At 40.2% G+C, this 21725-nt stretch overlaps 1 protein-coding gene across 7 annotated transcripts in view; it reads left to right on the top strand.

Moving 5' to 3' along the window:
* The first annotated feature begins 6690 nt into the window (after positions 1 to 6690).
* The window catches only part of msi2b (musashi RNA-binding protein 2b), a 257841-nt gene continuing 242806 nt past the window's right edge, over positions 6691 to 21725 (top strand). For all 7 annotated transcript variants that reach the window (XM_006799518.3, XM_035911472.2, XM_006799517.3 and 4 more), the window contains exons 1-5: positions 6691 to 6879; positions 7229 to 7269; positions 7597 to 7678; positions 8297 to 8381; positions 17542 to 17583. In XM_006799518.3, coding sequence (XP_006799581.1) covers positions 6818 to 6879; positions 7229 to 7269; positions 7597 to 7678; positions 8297 to 8381; positions 17542 to 17583 — 312 coding nt within the window. In that variant the 5' untranslated portion in view covers positions 6691 to 6817. The remainder of the gene's footprint in view (positions 6880 to 7228; positions 7270 to 7596; positions 7679 to 8296; positions 8382 to 17541; positions 17584 to 21725) is intronic.

The raw sequence follows: 21725 nt of genomic DNA, 5'->3' as shown, positions 1-21725 counted from the left end.
CTTTAGCTGTGGGACTTTAAAACATCCCTTCCAGGTACTTTAGCTGCCAGTGTGCTGGCCTGCTCTAGCCAATTATTTTCTCTGTAGACTTCACAAAGTAATGTCAGATTTCTCCTCTGCCTTCTCCTAATAACTGACAAGGTGTAGAAGGCTAGCATCATTTACTGCTGCCCTGCCTCCCCTCTTCATCTCACCACCCAGGCTTGTTTTGAGTGAGCTCGCTTCTTTCTTTCAGCCACACTCGGAGACTTCACTCCACAGCATGCTTTATTGTACTGCCCTCTTGTGTTCCCATACAATTAGTTTATATCAGCTTTATATGTATATGAATGGGTTCAGACAGGGCCTCACAGAAAGGCTTTAGAAATACATCACGTAGCAAGCAGTCACTGTGAGTGCACAAAAACAGTTTTGACTTCATTTGTCTTTGTTGCTGGAAAACTCTATTTTCTTGTGTTATAGAAAGTTACAAAGCCAACATAGCTAACAGTTTCTTTTATTTAGCTTGTTACTAAACCACCTTTTTCTGAGATTCAAGGAGAAAAAATCTCAGCGAAAGCAGCTGGGCCTTTTAGCTGTTCCCAGTGCAGACTGAAAAATGAATACAGTCTGTGCTTTAAGTAAGTGAGGTCACACAGGCACGGAGTAGGTGGTGGTGATTTCTTGCTGTTTATTTGATTTTTAGACACACTGCTTATAGAAAAGAAACACACACACACACACAAGCACGCACGCACATAAAAAAGGAAACTTGCAATCAACAGAACTATCATTATGCATCAGGTCAAAGTGACATCAGCTCTTATTGTCATGTGCTCTTAGCGCCCTCTTGTGGTGAAGCGACGTATATGAATGTTTATGCCAAAACGTAGTTACAGACTATTCTTAGAAGGATTGTGTCCTTCACTGGCCTGCAAGTGGCAAAGACTGCTCTCAGGGACCTTTAGAAAGAAAGAATACACACACACACACACACACACACACACACACACACACACACACACACACACACACACACAGACAGACAGACAGACAGACAGACAGACAGACAGACAGACAGACAGATAGACAGATAGATAGATAGATAGATAGATAGATATACTACCATGACAGAATTTGATCACTGGGAGCTTTATGTGCAAGCAAGTTTTTGAATCGGTCAGACATGGAGACTGTTTGGAGTGTTCTCTTTTAACCTCTAAGTTCCACCCAGAATGCCATGTTTAATCACCAAATAATACAAACAGAAAAACAGGCTTGTTACCAGTGATGCACAGAGTCATCCACCTTGAAAAGCCAGCAGCAGGCTGCTTATGGCAAAAACAATCGCTGCCAATTTTGATCTCCTTAGAGTCGCGGTATCAATCGTAGCCCAGAATTAGGCTGGTACCCAACCAAAGGACGCTCAAATGCAGCAGATAAAGTTTATCTGATAAACCTAATCTGTATTGACGGCTTGGGTCTACTGTGTATGCCAAGGCCCAGCATGTCTTTGAGCCAAGAGCAATGTTTTCCAGTCTGATCAGCTGAAAAGCGAAATGTGTAGGAATCTGGAAGAAATAACAAGGCGTACTCCAGCAGCCGGAAGACTGATGACACAGGCAAAATTCAACCTCGCAGCATAGTGAGGGGGAAGCAAAGGATATGGTATCTCTCTCTCTCATCTCAGTGGCACAGACAAGGCAAGGTCAGTGTTAAGGTCAGTGGTTGCAGAATAGGAAGTGGTTGGCAACTGAGAGAATATATGGTGGCAGCCAGTTAGAGAAGAAAGAATGCGAAAAGGAAACAGGAGTGAAAAGGCTGGTTAAATAAACAGAGAGTGAGCCAGAAGGACAGAGAGCAACACTTAGCCAGAGAGGCTCGGTTACCATTCTCAGGCTCTGCAAGGTTTCTAAAAATGTTTTAGGCACAAATAAACAAAGCACAAGTGGATAAACATGGGTGAAGTCCATCAGTCCAGTCATCCACAGGCTTCCCGTGTTGTCCGTTAGCAAAGGAAAATGCCGTTAAAAATATCTCATACAGATTTAGAAATATTAACTTTGATTTAAAACAGGTTCCAGCTGTGTAAAGCATAAGTTAACAGCTTCACAATGGGTTTCTGAGAAATCAGGGATGGTCCATCTCTTCTCCAAAAGGCCAACACACACACACCTCTCTTCCTACTGCTGACTGTACAGGTAATAGGATTGCTCCTTGTGGTGCTTTTATGCCATTTGTCATCATCTGTAAGACACAGCTCTCTCTCTACAAACAGCAGCCAGAACATTCCAGGGAGCAGCAGGGGCATGAGCTTATCTCCCAGCCCAGTGGAGCAGGTAAATGACGTCGTCATCATCCTCTTGTGTTGGAATCTGATCGGCCTAAAATGAGACCCAGTTGCAAAAGGGTGGGCCATTAGGGTCAGAAAAATGCAAATTGTCTTTCGTAGAGCTCACTTTTAATGGAAGTGATTCTGGGGAGAAAACGCACTGGAGGATCTTCTGTTCACACACAGTTAGAACAGTTTTTGTAACCTCCAAGGGAATAATCTGTGGACTTTTGAGGTTCTGCAGGTGCTAAGCGGGTATTTTTTGAGAATTGGCCAGCCAAATTAGCATTGGGGCAGCCTTATATGCATAAAGACTTCAAAGTAAATATTACAGCTTCTTTTTTTTATATGCAATGTCTCTGAATATCGCTGTGGCCCATCTACCTGGAATGCTAGTGCGTAGCCTCTGGCACAGCTTAATTAACTCATCTGTGTGGTTACAGAAGGCATAATGGGGGAGAGAAATCACTCATCACCAGAACATCCTTCCTACTGATCTGACTTCTAACACTTTCTCTGTGTGCTAACAAAGAGACACAAGCCCGGTAATCCTCACAAATCGTGATCAGTTGACAGGGTTTACACACAAACCACCTTTGTAGAGACATACAAATCAATGTGGAGAACAGAAATTTTACTCATTAAATCAATCACTGGACCACTGGTTAATCCTAGCCAGCTGAAATGGACCTTCAGAAGATGCCAAATTATTCCCGGCAAGATGAAAGAGTAGGTAGTTTAGAGTTTGGTGGGTGGCTAATTCCTGAAATAGGACTGTCAATTATGCATGTTTCAGTCTGGCCCTCTCCCTGCTGCCTGAGAGGTACTTAAGCCGAGCAAAGAAGAAGAAGAAGCACAGAGGAGAGGACACTAGAGGGAGACAATTTGTTCACATCTGCAGCTTTCTCCACAGCTTTCCTCGGGATTCTGAATTCCACTGTAATAGGCCCTCTGGAGAAAAGCACCCAATCCACAGTGATCAATATGAAATTATTCACCACATCCAAAGGATAATATTAAACACATTTAGGATGTGTCTGGATAGTTTCCCTAAGAAATTCCTGTTAGACAGAAAGTGCTTCGATTTGTCTTTTGATTTTTATTCACAAAACATGCAGACTAAATAACATGTGGTGAACCTCACATGTAAAAAAAAAAATGCCCCACAGATTTACAGTTTCAATTTCAATACATCCGTATTAGATGTCGTCTGTCGTTCCTGGTGTTTGTGGCAAAAAAAAAAAGCCTCTTTGAAGCCTGAAAGAATTTTTTTTACATGGATATCTTGGTGGAGAAAGGGGTTACACATGATGGAAGAACAATTTCTCCAAGGTCAAGTGAAGCTTCTGAGGGTGTAAAGTGATTACTGCAACAGGAAACAGGATGCCTCTTCTCAAAACAGCATCTCATAACACTGTCAGTGAGTCTGTTGCTTCTCTCACTTTCTTTTTCCCCCCTCAGCTCTTTCACACACTATCAAGTTTACTTCTTTCTCAATCCCCAAATCCTCCACTCTTTATGCAGAGGCTCGGTTAGTTACAAGCTTCTTCTTTTTTTCTCTCCTCCCTTCGCATGCTGAATTTGCTCTCTATTGAGAAGCTGTTCATCTTTCAGAACTGAACAGTTACACCAATGCAAATGCAGGATTGAAGAAATCTTGAATTGCCCTTGAAGCTCCAGCAAATGACGATGAGCTCAAAGCATGCAGGATGCAAATATATCTTAAAAGACTTTGTCCCTGCGTTAATCAAAGCGTCTTCAACTGCTTCAACCTTCTTCTTTTTTCTCCGTTTTCCTTTCTATTTGTCATAACGTGAGCGCCCAAGTAATGGAACCACTGCTCTGCATCATTTTCAAGGAAATTTGTTCACACGTAGGCCACTTTGTTGCAGGATATAACCCCTCTCTTTCTTCCTCACCCACGACTAAACACTCAGCTGCTCCAAAAGCACTGCTGTCAAGTTGCTTAAAGAGCTACAAACATTTTAGGCGCTTTCATCAGGCGGTGCTGGCTGCTCCGATTAAAGGAGAACACTGCTCAATTTAAAACAATCTATATGTACTTTTCCTTCACTGAGTGTTAAAAAAAGATCAGGACACAGAAACCCCCTGTGAGCATTACCCCACGGAGATCCAAAGGATTTCGGCTCGTCTGCTTACAGGTTGCTTTGGCGCCAAATCTGGTCGGCAATGGATCGATGAGACGTTGCGAAACAGCACACCCGCCGTACCCTTTTCTGTCACATTTAACTCGCCTCTCTTCATGCCGTAACAACCGCGGATGGAAAGGCAATAATGCTGTTGTTCACAAAACAGAATAATTTACAACCGCACCGTGAAGCCCGGGCCTCCAGTGTTTTTGTTTGAGCATGAAACAGAAGTTGCTCTTCATGTGTTAAATCCACTGTGATTTTTGCACACCTTGTGATGGGGCTTTTAAGCCCGTTGTTCCTCCGAGCTCATATTCCACATCAATTTATAACCCAACCACCCACCCTCCGCTAACTTTTCCTCTGTTCAGCTGCTGGGTGGATGCGATTTTCTTGCACTCACGTTTCAGGCACGTCTTTCAGGAGGCTGCTGCGCATATGACAACGGTAAAGCAATCATAAATGCATCAGCAAATGGCATGGGACAAAAACAATGGTGCAAATAAGGCATAATAAGTAATAGTCTTTCACACAAGGTGTCATATTTCCATTTTCTTTGACACTCGCATACTACAAGGAATTGCTGGCATTTGCTTTCGTACCTTTGTTTTGGAGATACAGACAGCTGCAATGTGGAGAGTCCCCTAACTAATGACAGACTTATAGCTGTTCAACTGACAAAAGTGTTGTTATTTGGGTTTTATCTAAGTCATTGTTTCAAAAACATGCTGCCTGGCCAGATAAGAAATTCCCTCTGGTAGAACCCTGAACACTCAGCAAAGACAGGCCTATTCAAAAAAAAAAAAAAAAAAATCACTGACTGTGAATAATAAAATAGGATAGCTAGTCATTTCCCAGAGAGTATGAGGCATCTTCTTGGCTCATATCAATGAAAACTGCGGCCATTTAATATTGTCAGCTTGACATCTCTGAACAGCAATCAGACAAATGTATGATACATAATTGAAACAGATTGGACATGTATTTTTTATTGTGTTCTATTGATAGCACGTTGCGCAATTAATGCATAGGCCCATATCTTAATATATCTTAAAAATGTCATTTATTCTTAATTTCTTAGCCTGCTTTGTCATCACCTTCTTCAAGGTCATGAGGGGGCAGAGCAAGCTTATCTCCACATACACTGCACAGAGAGCAGGGCTAGCAGCTCATTAGAGGTTATCTACGTGGATGGATCTATAATTGCATCACTGTATGTAAGGATACAAGCCTTTATTGATCTCCATGGGAAAATTTCTTTGTTGGCTGTAGTAATGAATGTAGTAGTTGAAGGTGAGACCCCACCATCAGCTACAGAGGCTCTTCCTCAGAGAAGAGGAAGAGCCTCTGGAACATGTTTAAATAACTTTCTTTAAGCCCTCCTGGAAACACGTTTAAAATTCAGATTTTTTGCCTATTCTAAGCCTCGTTTGAGCATTTTTTAAAAAACATTATAACATGTGAGCACAACCTTGCTTGTTTGCTTGTACAGCAGGATTGCATGGATCATGTCTGAAGGGTCCATTTGCAAAGACGTCAATAATTTTAATGCACCAACTAAAAATAACTATATTGACATCTTAGTAGTAATAATGTATAACAAATCGTCTTGCAAAGACGAATCTGGCCACCGGTAACATTTATTATACTTATATTATTCAGTTATTGGCGCTCAAATATTCTTCAATTCGAAAAAAATGATGCCCCCGTGCACCTGCACAATACTTATTTTACACTTAGACCACACTCTTTGCTGCTCCCTGTCGAATTAAACCCTGCTTATTTCTCAGTAGACACTTAAAACTCGCGACCATATGTTATGTTTTATTATTAAAATAGTGACTGTCCCACTTTTTAACGTCTTTCTAGCGCACTAGATTACACGGCGGAAGAATAACAAACAGTTGTAATTAATAAGAACAAAAAAATAATGTCTGCATGTCGCTTTTGCTTTTGCAAGCCTTACCTTTCAGTGGTAAAACAATTTGTAAACAGTATTAATTAAAAATAACATTTCTCATGCTATGTGTCCACTGGCGTAGAAGAGCAATAAGCCACTTTCACCTCTAGTGGCTTATTGCTTAATTAAATGACAAATCGGAGGATTGGTTTGCAGATTGCCTGAATTGACGTCAATTGGATTGGTTAGGTGACAGAGCCAGGCTCCGCCCCCTGTGGGCCAAGGTAGAGCATGCTGAGAGAGGGAGGAGGGAGCAGGGGGCTGAGCTGATCCCACGTGTGACGCTTTCATTCCCGGCTCAGTAATATTCTCATAGCGGGGCTTTGCATATCTCCTGCCGTATCTGTGCGTGTCTGTCACTGTTACTGTAGTCCCAGCCTATAGTTTGGAATAGATATGGAAGGAGACGGGAGTCAAGCCACATCCGGAAGCCTAAATGATTCACAACATGACCCGGGGTAAGGATATATTTCTAAATTTAATCCTTAGGTACGATTTTTTTTCATGTTACAACATCTTGGAGAGGACTTCGACTGCCGTGCTGGATTCGTCCCCCCTCCCGCACCCCCCTCCCAACAGTACGCACTTAAACCGGGCACGGGTCTGTTTCCAGATGCAGTTTTAAAAGACCTCCGCTCCGTAGCAAAGAGTGGCCTGCCCCTTTTATGTAGCCAGAGTGTAATTACTAAGCGCGAATGTGTTTTCATAGTCTTCCTTTATCCTTTAAGGTCGCTTTTAGAAGTAGTTAGTCGTCAAAATGGCCGAACTGACATCTGGACTCACTTCTGTTGTGTTTTCCCCTTACAGTAAAATGTTTATCGGTGGCCTCAGCTGGCAAACCTCACCAGGTGAGACTGTTATTCTCTTTTACACCGTAACCAGCATTTCTTGTTGTTTTTTTTCTTTTTTTCCCCCTCTGTCGCTGTGACTGAGTGCTCGCTGTAGCTGCTGGCGGCGGTGTATGTGCGAATGTGCACTGTGCAGTAGTGTACTGTATGGGATATCTCAGTAGTGTGTGCGCACGATGTTATTTTTGATCTCCGTCCATCTGAAGTCCTCTATTCGACCCCTATGCGCATCGCGGGGTATTTTTGAAATACAGTGACAACAGCATGTTCATATGTTTCTGTCAAAATGACCCGACATATTTTTCTTCTTCTTCTCTCTATTCACAGACAGCCTTAGAGACTATTTTAGTAAATTCGGAGAAATAAGAGAATGTATGGTGATGAGAGACCCCACGACAAAACGTTCAAGGTAAATACAGGGCTTTTCTTACTTTTCCCTTTCCAGTGCACATAGCGATATCGCTTTACTTTGACCGTGCTCAGTGTTTAATCCAGCGTGTATGTGTGTTTTGTGTGCCCGCGCGCCCATGTGTTCGTGTTCTCGCGCGCGTATGTCTGTGTGTATGTGTGTGTGTGTGTCCCCGTGCGCGCGCGCCTGCGTGTGGTTTCACAGCAAGCCAGATAAGCTTAAATGCTCACTGCTGTAAAGCTGCGGCCGAATGCAATTTGACATTGACTTTGTGACTGCACCACAGTTTTTTTTTTGCTGTGTGTGTCTAGTCGTCTCATATTGTAACGTAGCAAATAATGATGAACACTGTCCTCAGTTTTGTTTTTGTTTTTTTGCTTTTCCCAAAATCTGCCACAGGACAAGCCGTAATCTGGATTAGAAATGTATATTTGCAGAGAAATGTTGTTGTGGGTCATAGGGATTGTTGTTCACACTGTTAATGCAGGTTTATTATTTGCAAGTTGCAGGTTAAATTTATATTTGCAAGGGATGGGGGTGTCATTTTTTAATATGTATGCAATGTTAAATTATTATTAACACGGCTGTTCTTGTCCTCTTTGTGTCTTTGTTTTGCAGAGGATTTGGGTTTGTTACATTTACAGATGCTGCCAGTGTAGATAAAGTCTTAGCTCAACAACACCACGAATTAGACTCAAAGACGGTGAGTTGATTTCATTTGTTCTTACACCAGAGTTCATTTCACGTTTTGTGTTTACGCTGCTCTGCCAACTGAGACTTTTTACTGCCTAAGTAGGGCCTTGTGGGTGGTGCGGTGGGCGAGGGGGGGGTGACACTTCTTAGGTTGACAGGCTGTGTCGATCAAGGTCACGCACAGTGGCTAAATGTGTGCTGGTCTCTTCCACAGAGAGCCTGGCAATAAAATAAAACACAACTCTGGGGTGAATATTACATGTGTTCACTTTTACTTCTCTGGCTGAATGGGGCCAGACACGCCCCCTTCTTTGCTGCAGCCACATGTGGCAGTGTGCCTATATCTCATGTGGACACACAAGGGCGTGCTGTCTCAGGACTGCTGCCTTGCTGCTGTTTGATCCAGCAGATATTGTATCATATCGTGCCCGATTAGCAGATACTTTGAGTCTGAAAGGTTTGAGCCCTATATTAGAGATTAAACAAATTAAATATAAATTAATACATTTTTAAGCTGCCAGTATGTTCAAACTAATTACTGTAATGTATGATAATCAGAATACAATCAGTCAGGAGTATCGTGTGAAATACTTTAAGAGTGCATGTGTAGTTTTTAAAGACTTGTCTGATTTACTTAAGTAAGGTCATTAATCCAGTGCACATATACATACACTCATGCACTTAGGTTTAATGACTGCCAAGCATTCTGAAATTTGTTGAAATTCGTCACCAGAGGAATAATTAAAGATTATACGATGCGCTGGATTAGATATGGTTCAGCTGCAATTATATTTTATCGAATCCAGATATGCCAGCAATAGTTACAGTAATGGAATGGTGCATATCGAGGAAATGTACTGTGCGCGCTCCCTCGGCTGAAGCCAACTTTACACTGGGAGGAAATATTTTTTTAAGGATTGTGGAAGATAAATAGATTATACTTCAGGTAGCAGTGTATAATAATGTGCAATCTACAAGTCTGCGTAGGATAAGGCAAGTAATGTAAATGTAAGAATTCTCTGCTCATTCCTGAGCTTGAGTGTGATTGGCACAGAGCTGAGAAACCTGCTGTTTGTTGGGTGGCAGACCTTACTTTATATTCCTTCCAATTTTTTCTAAGCTGCGAAGTTTGTAATAATGTGGCTGCTCATATTATTGCTATTATTATTATTATTTTGAATATTATTTTTATAATCATTATTATTGTCATTATTTTTGGGGAGCTGTGAGCCTTTTTGGACAGTTTTCAGCTCATCGGTGGGGGTTTGATTCTTCAGAAGGGTTTATGGGGGGGGGGGTCGTTTTCTGCTAGTCTAAAAAATAAGCAATTTGCCTTCATTAAAAAAGGCACATAACACACACTTGTACTTAAAATTTTGAGTGCATGTGATTTTTTTTTTCTTCAGCCTATTAGATATTTTGTGTTATGCTTTTTTTTTTTTTTTTTTAAGTTTCCGGTAATCTCTCATTCACCTCGTGCTTAGTGTTTATATGTTATGTCTTCACTGCTATCAGCTCTATTACTGTGTTATGCAAATGAGGGAGACAAGGACACTCGGTGGGGTTATGTTGTGACGTAGCAACTATAGAGCAAGGGCAAGGTTTTTTAGCATTAAAATGACCGGTAAGTCAGGCCGATGACATTGCAAAACTTGCAGAACCTCTTCAGAGGGGAATACTTAGAAGCACTTTACGGGGGCTGCTTGAAGGGTTGGAGATATAAACATACTTTGATGCAGAATCTAGAGCGGTTTGATAACTTCAAGTCTGACATTTTGAATGAGCAGCTTTGTGACAGCTTGACAGCATATATATTTACAGCAAAGGTCATGGGGGGTATGAATAAGGGAGGGGAGCACGTAAATATATATGCTTACACCTGAGAGTTGGCCTGTGCTGCGGCAGTCTATTACTGATGTCTGATAAATAGAGCAGTTGTTGCTTTAATTGCCTTGCCCAAAGGCACTTTGAGAGCAGTGCCAGCAGGAAACAGTTTAATTTCTTGTGTATTTTTAATACCGCTAACATATGTTACAATATTCATGGGATTACATTAATGACCTGTTAAAATTGCAGTCTCAAACCACTTGTGTTACAGCTGATTTCTTGATTGCAAAAAAGCTCCTTTTTTTTGCCCACAAGAAAAATCGGTTGGTTCTTTTTTTTTTCTTTTTTTTTTTAGATTGTAATATTTAGACTATTTGTAGGCAGAATTTAATCCCATTATTAAAACAATGTGGGACCTCTTATGTATAATAATTGAGTTAAATAGTATTTTCTCTTGCTCTGCTAAAGTATAATAACTGTCGTGCAGCAACACTAAATCTTGTTATCTGTTGCATGTCTGTGTTGCAAGTTATGGATACACTTTGTTCTTTGGCTACAGATATGCACACAAACAGTGGTGTTTTGTCACACGTATTGTAGGCTTTAGATCACATTTGGCACACTTATAATTGAGATTTGAAATGCACGAGAACTGAATGGTGACATTTTAAAGTCTGACATTGAATCATCATTAAGCCTGAATAGTGGCCTGTGTGAAATCATTATGCTTTGGAAGTGAATTATTTTAGTAATTTTGGTGATGGTTTTTTCCCCCTTGATTGTTAGACAGTATACAGTAGACAGCTGACAGGAAATGAGGAGATAGACCTGGCCAGACTCGATCAGGCAGTTTTGTGATTGCATGGTCGATGTCTTAACTCTTAATCCGCTGGGCTGTAAGAGCATAAGATAATCATTTAGGGACACCGACTATATTAAAAAAAAAAAAAAGCCAGTTTCGTTTTGCATACCCGCCTCTTGTTGCTGGTGGCGTTGTAGTTTTTCATCGCACCCATAAATCTGAAAATATGGATGATACTGAAAATCCTGTAATAATGGAGGTAATCAATAGCTTTAGCAAAATAAAGTGTAGCAGATTGTTGTTTTGTTTGTGTTTTCTTGCTGGACATTTTTATCACTGGCTGAGTGTTTGACGGCATAATTGACAAACCAACAATTCTGCTGACTCAAATGCATGCAGACATTTATATTTCCCAGCTGCTAACGTGCTGTTGTTTACCCGTCAGTGTGCAGTAGAAGATTACAAACCTAAGGCGGCTGTCTGTATCGTCTTTCTCACCATTAGTCACTGCGCTGTATCTGCGGTGCTGTTGTATATCTTAACATTCACACTATCAAGATCGCATTGCATTAGGATCTATCATATCTCTGAGAAAGTTGCTCAGTGGCAATGGGGGAAAAATGAACCGGTCCAGCAAATATGGATGGTCTTGATGTGTTTGCAGATGTTGGGTTGATACAGGTCTCCCTCGTTTGCAGTGCCTGAACGAATCCTTAGTGGTTTGTCTGTCCTCGGTAACCTTGGAAAAAAGTGAGAATGGCTGAAGGTGCAATGACAGGAAGTTAGGTCGTATTAGCTGTGTAGTGAAAGTGTAAAGCCAAAATCATATGGATGTTTTTAGCTCTGTTATTTTAAATCTACTATTATTTCAGTATTACATCAGTGTCACAAACACAGATGGTATTTTATTTAGTCTGATGTACTTTTAGATCAACTGCAAACCCCACTTTGATTTAAACATAAAATTTCCCTAGTGTCGAGATCAGGAGTGCTATAGAATCAGTTTTACTCCCAACTAAAAGAAGACAGGCACACCAACGCTGGTTTCATATGCTTCTTTATTTGGTATTAATGTTTTCTTTTGACTGTGTGCTCTACTTTTTGTCCGGTTATGAAAACACTCTAGCCTAGAATGAATGTGAATGAGACATATGGGGAAGCAAAGCCTGGGGGCTTCAAAACACACATGCTGGTAATTCAGAACATATTTACCATTTTTCATGATGCTTTGTTCAGTTTATAAATGTACAACTCAGAGCATCTGTTGCTGAAGATGTTTCAAGTCAGGCCTGTATGAAGAAGGACATCATCAATTTTTATCTCAGACATAACAGTAGATTGATTTGAGCGATATAAATCGTTTATTCCTATGTGAAGCTGTTACAAAGGCATACATGGGTTTATTTTTTTTATGTAAGATTTGATGGTGTGATACCATGTTTGGGGTTTCTGAGCTTAATTCACTTCAACCAGTAAAACCCAATGATATGTAGTCACCCCCGCACCCCCGGAATTTATTATTATTTTTTTTTTGTCTTGGGTAAATCCAGCCTTTATAAAGTCACCCTTAGGTCAACCTATGCTTGAGGTTTAGGAGAAGCCAAAAAAAAAACCAGCCCAAGAGCAAAGGAGGAGAAAGGACAGGGAAGAGCAGCTGTTCCAGACAAATCTGAGCTTCATTCATCAGATAGGGTTAGGAAGTAAAGTCAAATCAGTGAGCTAAACTGACTCGCTCTTGTTTAAGTATAGCAGGTGCTCCATCTTCCGCGGTTAATTATGGCTGAAGGCGTTATTAGTTCTTTCTGTATCTGTTTCTGTCTCCTGTCCGCTCGTACGGGTCATCAGAGGTTTGTCAAAGCGGTAGTGTTATTTTTAGGCTACTACCAGCAAACGTGGCTAATGTTCGTAATGCTGTTGCATATTTCTAAGAGGTAAAAAAAATATATAAAAAAAAAAAATATAGCCAATTTGCTTGTTGAGCATGACGGTAAAATTCTCATTACTGATTTGAGGATCATAACAAACTGCCTTTTCGTGGTGTTATTCCACGGCGAAAGTCAGCAGAGATTGACAGCACAGATATGAAACATTTATGTTGTAATTTCTTGTCTATTCTATTGCTATCACACACGCACACCTGTGGACCTGCTCACACACTTATTGAGAGAAGCTGCAAGCTTTGATAAGGCTTTTCCTTTTAGCTTAAACACCACATCATCATGCTAGCGTAGATATGTCTTAAGAGAGAGGAAGAGAGTTTACCCAGGAGCTGCATTAATATATGAAATCCTTTTGTAAGATGTGAACTTAAGATATGTGCTGTTTCTCTGCCCTGATCTCCCACAGTCGCATGCAGAAGCAGCCCTCGGAGACCCTTAAGTAAAAGGCTGCGGAAGATAAAAAGATGATGGGGCAGGGTTGGTGGGGGGGATTCCTCCTGGTCTGTTCTCATTTATTACATTGACGTATCTGCTTGTATGATGTCTTGAGGAAATCCACTTTTGCTCTTTGTGAGATCATGTTGCATCATATTACAAAGGTGTATCTAAACGTAATTTGAAGAAAGGGACCTGTGAGGGTGATGCCAGGTCTCTAAGTTGAGCACATACTCAAAAGATGTTACACTGGAGACTACTGCTACGTGAGGTACGTCACCAGTAGTGCATCTTTAGCATGACACTGTAGCCTCTTGGTTCTCATGAACTCGAGTGTGCACACTGGTTAGATGGTTACGATTCATCTGAGACACCCACATTGCTAAAGGCACATATACTCTGATTGCAGGGTCCATGGAAAATGACATCACATTAGTGCTTGCCAGTCAATTGTACATAACAGGTACTGCTGCTGTAATTGAATCAGTGCAAAAAAAAAAAAGTACCTCATACTGTGCATCCTACATACAGCTAAAGATAACAGTTGTTGGCAATAATAAAAGCCCAGAACAAAAAAATACATTGTCTTTGTCTCAGAAAGAATTGAATGATATTTGACACGTATGTACATTTGTTCTGGTTCGATATAAAAAAAAGAAATTTGGATTTTGCTAAATAGGTGAGCACATTATTGTTGTTTTTCACGGTTGCATTTTGATTACAGTTTACATTTGAACACATTACACCTTCAGTTACAGTCATGTTTTCAATTACAATACAATATTGTAGTCATATCTCCCGGACCATTCGACTGTGTTTAAAGCAGATTGTTCGTTCAGCTCCAAGTCAGATTGCTTGTGATTTTTCCATAGTAAAGAAATTTCTCAGAGGGGGGTTAATGAAGTGTTGTTGTTGGGTTTTTTTTTTTGTTGTTCTGTTGCTACTGTATGATAGCCAAATAGCTAGAGCTGAGTCAGAGCTCTGGCCCTCTACCCAACAGCAACACTCTTTGCATACCCTCGACATATGTTATCTACCATCTCATGGTTTGTTCCCAGAATTCCTTTCAAGAATCAAAAGAATGTACGAATATTTTTGTTGCATCCAGCTGTTGTAAAATTAAGATGACACAGTCAGAGAGATTTGTCTACAAATCATAAAGGAAAGTCATTTCTCAAACAAGAACATAGGCAAAAACAAACTAATAAATAGCTATTATTCATTTATCTTTTTACTGCTTAAAAAAACATGCAAGTTTAGAACAGACTAGAGTCAAATTACTGAAACAAGTGCACTTCTTACATTAAGTTCACTCAACCCAAGCCTGATGGTATGCGTGTTACATAAGAAAAAAATATGTTTCAGGAAGGAAGTATCAGGTGAAACTGAGACACTATAATCTCTGATACAGCTGCATTTAGTGCAAAGGGTAACTCCTGCCCAATAGGTATGAAGATGCTTCCTACATGAAAACCTAAAGCTTTAATATGTAAAGCAAAGGGAAACAATTGCCTCGTCTCCTCTTCTTGTAGTTCTAAATTTCTCAGAGGAGTTATTCGTCATAATTTGTGACCTAAAAAGGTACTGCTACATTTCACAGAAGGATTTGTTAATAAGGCCTCATTGCCCAATTTGGTTGCATTGCTCTGAGTGAGATTTAAACAATCTGCAGTAACATTTTTCTCTGCATGTAATCATTTAAATATATATATATAATTTTAAACAGACTACATGAGATTTTTCCATGCTGTGTTAAAGTGTTCTCATGCGCACGTTCAAGACCAAATGCTTCATAGTGAATAGAAATTCTCAGCAGGACAGAAAAACAATTAGTTTATGTGGTGTGGTAAAATGAGGTTTGATATATTTTGTATAAGCTTAAAAAGTAAGATACATTACCAAGTGTAGGACTTTGGTATTCAGAGCATAATGTGTTGTCTTTGCTAAAATAGGGTGCACAAAATAATTGAGTTTGAATTGGTTATGCCTGGGGCTAAGTGCTAAGACAAATCTTTAAATGAAATTCATTACAAGCAGAGTTACCGTGCCCAGGTGTTATTGAATTCATTTCTCATTTTGACCCGATTTAGAAAGATAACAGTAATAAGTGAGACTGACAGAGAAGATGACAGTGACATTGCACATCATGGTTTTCCTTCAAACAGATTAAAATGTAGTCAGTTTCAATGGCTTAATTGATCCGTGCAGATGGTGAATTTTCATCTCGTGTTTTCTTTCCATTGTTTTCCTCGGCGTGATGAGATATCGTTTTCTTAAATAAATCCATCTGTGCCGAGAGAGTAGGAATGCATAGAATTGATATAGTAATTGTAAATATGTCAGTTTGACACGTAGCACAATATGGAACAACATGAAGAGATTCATGATTTTCTTTTTCTTTCTTTCTTTTTCCCCCCCTCAAATTCAAATTTGCATCCAGGCGATGAGAGTTTAGGATGACATTGCTGTTTCAGACAGTTCCTCTTCACTGTAAGTGCAAGGTTGATGAGACCCCCCACCACATACCTTTATACCAGAGAAATTAATGAGGAAGATGTAGCTAATGAGATAACAAGCACAAGATGGAGAAACAGGCTGATCTGACGCATCCTCCCAGTTATTTGGCAATATCTGGAGGCGTCACCGGCCCCAGACTCTCATTTTCTTCCTGTCATATTCAATCAGCAATTCCTGCCTAAAATAAAAGCGGGCCTCTGCTGCGACCACGACCAGCGGAACATTGGTGTGGCTGGTCTCCACGCCAACTTTATTTTAACACTGGGGGTTCTTTCTTTGTTTTTGCTATACAGCATCAACAGCTAATTTGGGAGCACCAGTATTTAGGCCTAAAAAACAAAAATGGTAATTTACAGCAATTAATATGTGGTTTCCTATGGTACCTTGCTCAGTGCACTGAGTGTTGTGCCTAGAATGTGTCATTGAGCTCCATCAATTGTAGATAATTTGCCACAGTGAGTAATGAGGCCGGTGATATTGGCCAGCTCTCTTTAAATGCTTTGGTCTGCCTAGTGACAATCAAGACGGGAAACAAAGCCAGTTGCTGGACTAAACTGTGCACCTGTATCATTTATAAGGAACCAGGCTAGCTGATAGGCCAACAGTAAATTTAAACGATAAGCTGTTTTGCATTAGGGATTAATATACTGAGTAATCAGGTTCTTTTACTGCAGTTTACAAATTAACTGGTCACTGAGATTATACAAATACGATTTAACCTTATTTTAAAAATATATCAATGTGCTCTTTGCCAGTAGTTTAGCTGAACAACATCGATTCTATGGCTATGATTCTTTCATAGCAGGCACTTCCCTATACATTGTTTTCAACTTCCGGTAGTAGCTCCTTAATGTAGACGGAGATTAAAGCAGCCACGAAGCTGCTGTGATATAAACATGACAAAGACAAAGACCTCAGGATCTCTGGAGGACAAAGAAGGGACGGCGTCCTTCATTTTCAGTGTGTGGCAGTTTTTCATAGCAGGGGGAAACCATGGCACACTGCTGTCTTACCAATCTCTGTAGTCTGTCAGCTACCCAGAGCCATGACCTAGTCTGCCCTTTAGTGAAACGTCACCCTATCCTTAACCCGACTGTGTCAAAGATTAGGCACAGTAATGTAGCGGTACCACCGTTTTACAGAAATGGCTTCGTTCTGTGTTATTTTTACTGCTTTGCTGCGCTATTCATATTGACTTTAATTTGTAATTGTGATAACTTTGTCAGCTCTTAAAGGCGACTCTAGGTTTGAAGAGTACATGTTAATTATGAAGCTTTTTTAAATCTTAAAAAAGATGAATTATCATCATTGTTCACAAGTTCTGAGCAATTTGAAAAAGAAAGGTTTGTTCTTCCTCTTGATTTATGCATTCATAGATCAAAATATTCTCTGGGGGTTTCCTGTTTAAAAAAATAAAAAATAAAAAATAAAAAATCCAACATCATAGCCATATAATAAATACCCATTATTGTACAACTGCCACTGAAGTACTAGTAATTACATTCTCAATGAGTCTAAAGGAGTCAAAATGCAGCAGTGTGGCGGTTTCACCCCGGGGTCCTTTGTGAACACCTGTTCGGTGCTTTTCACCCCGAAGATATACCAGCCTATCCTTTAACAACAATTTTGCTATTCTTTTCTCATTTCAGATTGATCCTAAGGTTGCCTTTCCCCGTCGCGCCCAGCCTAAGGTAAGAATAAATTGGTCACTATCCCTGCTCAAAGAAAATGATTATGTCTCATGTCACTAGCTTACCTAATTTTGTGTGCTCACACAGCAGATACGAAGAGAGAAAAAAAATAGTCTGCACCCATTGTTCTCACCTTGTCTGCGCTGTTTCACCAAAGCAATTAAAGTTGAAAACATGAGACTTAAAGGAAATTTTCAGCATGATTAAGGTTATGTTGTTTTTCTGTGTTACCCCACTGTTTTCTATCCATATAATATTTTTTCCATTGTTTTTATCCCGATTTGCTTATTTCGTCCCTCATCACAGCTGTTTGCAGTGGCAAATGTTTTGAAATGAACTCTGTCTTATTATGACAATCCTGTAGCAGAGGTTTCCAATTTTAGTCTGCAGCAGTATTAAATCAAGCTTTATTGTCTGTTTAAAGCATCAGAGTCTAAGTGGTGAAACCATCTTGCTTTGGCAACTTGCCTCTTGACTTGACAGGGTCATGACTGACAGGAGACGGGCTCTAATATATCTGCAGAGAATGCAGGCTGTTGGTTAAAACGTTTACATTTGGGTGAAAGCAGGAAATCTGATTATTTGAAAGTGGAATCAAGACCTTCCTTTCATGTGGTTTTAAAGGTGCACATTATGCAGAACGGTGAATTATATTTTGGAGTGAACAGGCCTGTATTACCCTGACTGAATTTGCGAGAAATGATTGGTGACTTTTCAGTGACAGTGATGAATTGCATTTACTGGTTGAATTCGAAGTCTGTTGAGTTGGTCTGGAGTTGAATGGGATTGAATATCACAAGTGATTAAGAAATATCTTTGTTGTGTTGCATGCGTGTAGAATTTCTCACAATTAGCACTGAAACAATGGGTGATTTTAAAAAATAAGCCCAACTCCAATCACGCAGGAACTGTGGTACAGGCTCTTCATGATGCGCATTATCTTTTGTCTTCTTGATTACTGTTCTTGAGCAGTTCTATTGACAATTAAAAATTCAGCATGTGCAGATGGTGTTGTGGCATACAGTCAAAGGCTTTGTTGACATGCCCTCTCACACCATCCCCCAGCTTTTACTGTGGAGGCTATAGCACACTGTAGCGCTATTCAGCATCGCTATCAGGGCTTTTTCCACCTAAACCAGGTGGAAATCGATAATAGATTTTCTCCTTTCCACCGGATCAGAGAGAGGCATTGTTAAAGACTTGGTTAGGTTTCAAATAAGGAATTGGCAGTGCAGACTTTCAAAGCCACAGCACATGGTGACTTAAGGATATCGGCATATGGCTGAAAAACTACCAGTGTTTCTCTGTTTTCTTGTGTGGCAAGTATATCACTTTAACTTCGTCTGCTGTAAGCCCTGCTCATAAATGTCCAAGGTGCAGTAAAACAGCTCAGATGTTTGATGATGCTTCCAGTTTTTAAGTGAACCAGAAACTCCACTGCTGTCGTGGTTATTGCTGATCTTTTTTAAAAGAGCATTATACCACTTTTTTGCCATGACTCACACAGAAATACAATATTTTGAGCAGTTCTACAGGTCTTAAACATATTTGTCATTCTACCTTGCGCGATTCATAACTCAGTGAAGTAATGACACCATAACAGAATTTGTGGCACTACACAAACCTTGTACCAGTGATTTATAAAATGGCTATAGGGCAAGCTTGTTAGAGGAGAGAAATGGCTGTATTGAATGTGGATTATAAAGGATCTTAAAGCAATGGGATTAAGCCAGATAGATTAACATTGCATGGGTTTGTACTTTAAAAGACCTTTAAAAGAAGTCTAATTTAGAACTTCCCATTTAGAAGTTCTCTCTGTCTCCCTGTGGCGGATACGTTCTTTTGTCCCTTTTCCCCAACTCCACTGTGTGCCTGCCTGGGAATAGGGATTTGTTTAAGGAAGCTCGTCTTGGCAGTTGCCTCGGCGGCACGAGCTTCGGGGAGCAAATTGTGACGAGACCAATCAACGTTAATTTTCTCACGGCTAGCAATGACCTCACAGGTGAACCCTGCCAATGACCTCGCGCTGCCGAACGCTGCGGCATAGTAACTCTATACAGTATGTACATCACGTAGAGTAATGCTGAAAACAGGCAGGAGGTGAAGGTGAACACGGAGGACATTTCACTGTAAACAACTGAAGGTGTTAGCACTGGGATGACAGGATCACAGGAAAAACATCTTGTATCAGCAGGCATAACTGACACTGCCCCAAAACACGGACAGTTCCAAGTGTCAAGAGACAGTGAGAAAAGCGACAGATGATCATTGGGGTACCTGAAAGTGGACACGCCCTTATTTTGATTCATATCTGACGTAACATGTACGACAAATCAGTTTGCCTTCATTTGTCCCATTTAAGAACAAACGTGAAACCTTTGTGTTTCTAATGTCAGCATTGTATGAAATGTAAGTTGCTGTCATAATAAGACTGTTGACTTTTTTGTTTTTGTTTGTACGAGTCAGTTTTTTGCAGATATGACGAGTAAGTCACAGAGCACTGTTTCCCTCTGATTTCCACCCAGCGTTCGAGAATCATGTATATGTATGATTTGAGTAATCTTAGGGGGTTTTTGTGACTATCTGCACCAGAATATTGGTAAAGGGCACAGAGGGGAGATAACCACAAGTCCTGTCAATCAAAGAAAACAGGCTAAAGAAATGCAAACTGGCACCCACATTACAAATGAATAATGTCACCCAACTAAAGCTTATCTCATGACTTAAAAAGAACATTTTGTATTATAAATAGAAGCTGTGCTTACAAGTCATGTCAAAGGTATCAATATAGACCGGTCCACAAATATTCAGGGATTAGGTTGCATCTGAGGATGATTGACAGATGAGAATGAAAGGATTAAACAATGATGATGTGATGCAAAGTGCTTTATGCACATTCATTTATGCCTCGTCTCCTCTTAGCCTGGCTGGGGATAGCCGTGGCTTTGTTAGATAGGCTGCTAAAAGTAGCTTTAGAATGCCACGTTTCTCTGCAAATTCTCAACGTGTAGTTTCCCTTTTGACAGAAATGATTTTATTATCACCTTTACGTACTTTAGATGCATTGCAATGAGGTTACCTTTGAACAAAGGATGCGAATACCAAATGTATTCATCACCACTTACTATAGTTTTCTGTAAAACTGTAAAAATATTTGTCTACATTTCCATCTGGAAATTAGTTAGCAGATGTGATAAGTGTAAGAAACGGGGGTTTTCTTTTTTTGTGGAGACTGAAACATCCCGCTCTAATTAATAACAACAATAATGGGAATGTAAAACGGGACTGATTAATAACCTTTTGGCTTTAATCAGACAGATAGTATTACATAATCGTCTCGTTATCAGTGTAGATGCTTGATAGATTTTTAAAGTCTATTGCAAACCCCTAAAGTTTTAAATCTGCCGTTCAGATTTGCTATTTTTCCCCAACTAAATTTCAGGCTTGTTTAGAAATTGAAAATTCTCTGAAAAATAAAGAGAAACTATCAACAACCCACCCACCTTTTCAGTGCTGCCACTGTATATAGAAGGCAGTAAAGAAGACAGAGATGAGTTGACGCTGTTCCATCTTCTCGTTTGATATTTTGCAGTAACGCTCAAACTGAAACGTGTAAACGAGGCCCGCTCTGGGTTTCCTGGAGAAATCAAAGAGACGGCTTCTGCCGACATTGCTCGAGATTTACCACTCAACTGTTGGCGTCATTACCGCTGCTGCCGGTGCTTTTGTTTCCCACAGTGGAGTCACACACAACCATGGCATGTCCCAGCATGATTTTAATTGCCAGTGGGACTGTGGCCACTTCAGTGGGAGATGAGTTCTGATGGCTTGTTATGGAAATGAAAGGAAAGAGCAACATCCATTTACAGAGCAATGGGCGTAACCCTTCCCTTGTACCTCATAAAGGGATTTGCCATGTAAGCCATTGAGAACAGGTAGTTGGTGCGTCTCTGGGAGTCTATAGGATGTTGAATCTTTGTGCATGAAAAAAGAAATGTGTACTGTATGTACTGTGAAATGTGTACTGTGTATGTGACAATACTTTGAGAGATGCTCGTTTTGCTTGCTGCTGCAGTTTTCTTTACTGAAACTTAAGATTTGCAAACCGCTTGCTTTATCGTCGAGCAAGATAGGTAACTGTG

This window comes from Neolamprologus brichardi, chromosome 10 (assembly GCF_056152115.1).
Source record: "Neolamprologus brichardi isolate AB-2024 chromosome 10, ASM5615211v1, whole genome shotgun sequence".
Lineage (NCBI taxonomy): Eukaryota > Metazoa > Chordata > Actinopteri > Cichliformes > Cichlidae > Neolamprologus > Neolamprologus brichardi.
Note: the sequence above shows the minus strand (reverse complement) of the source record. Positions and strands in the feature narration are given on the sequence as shown.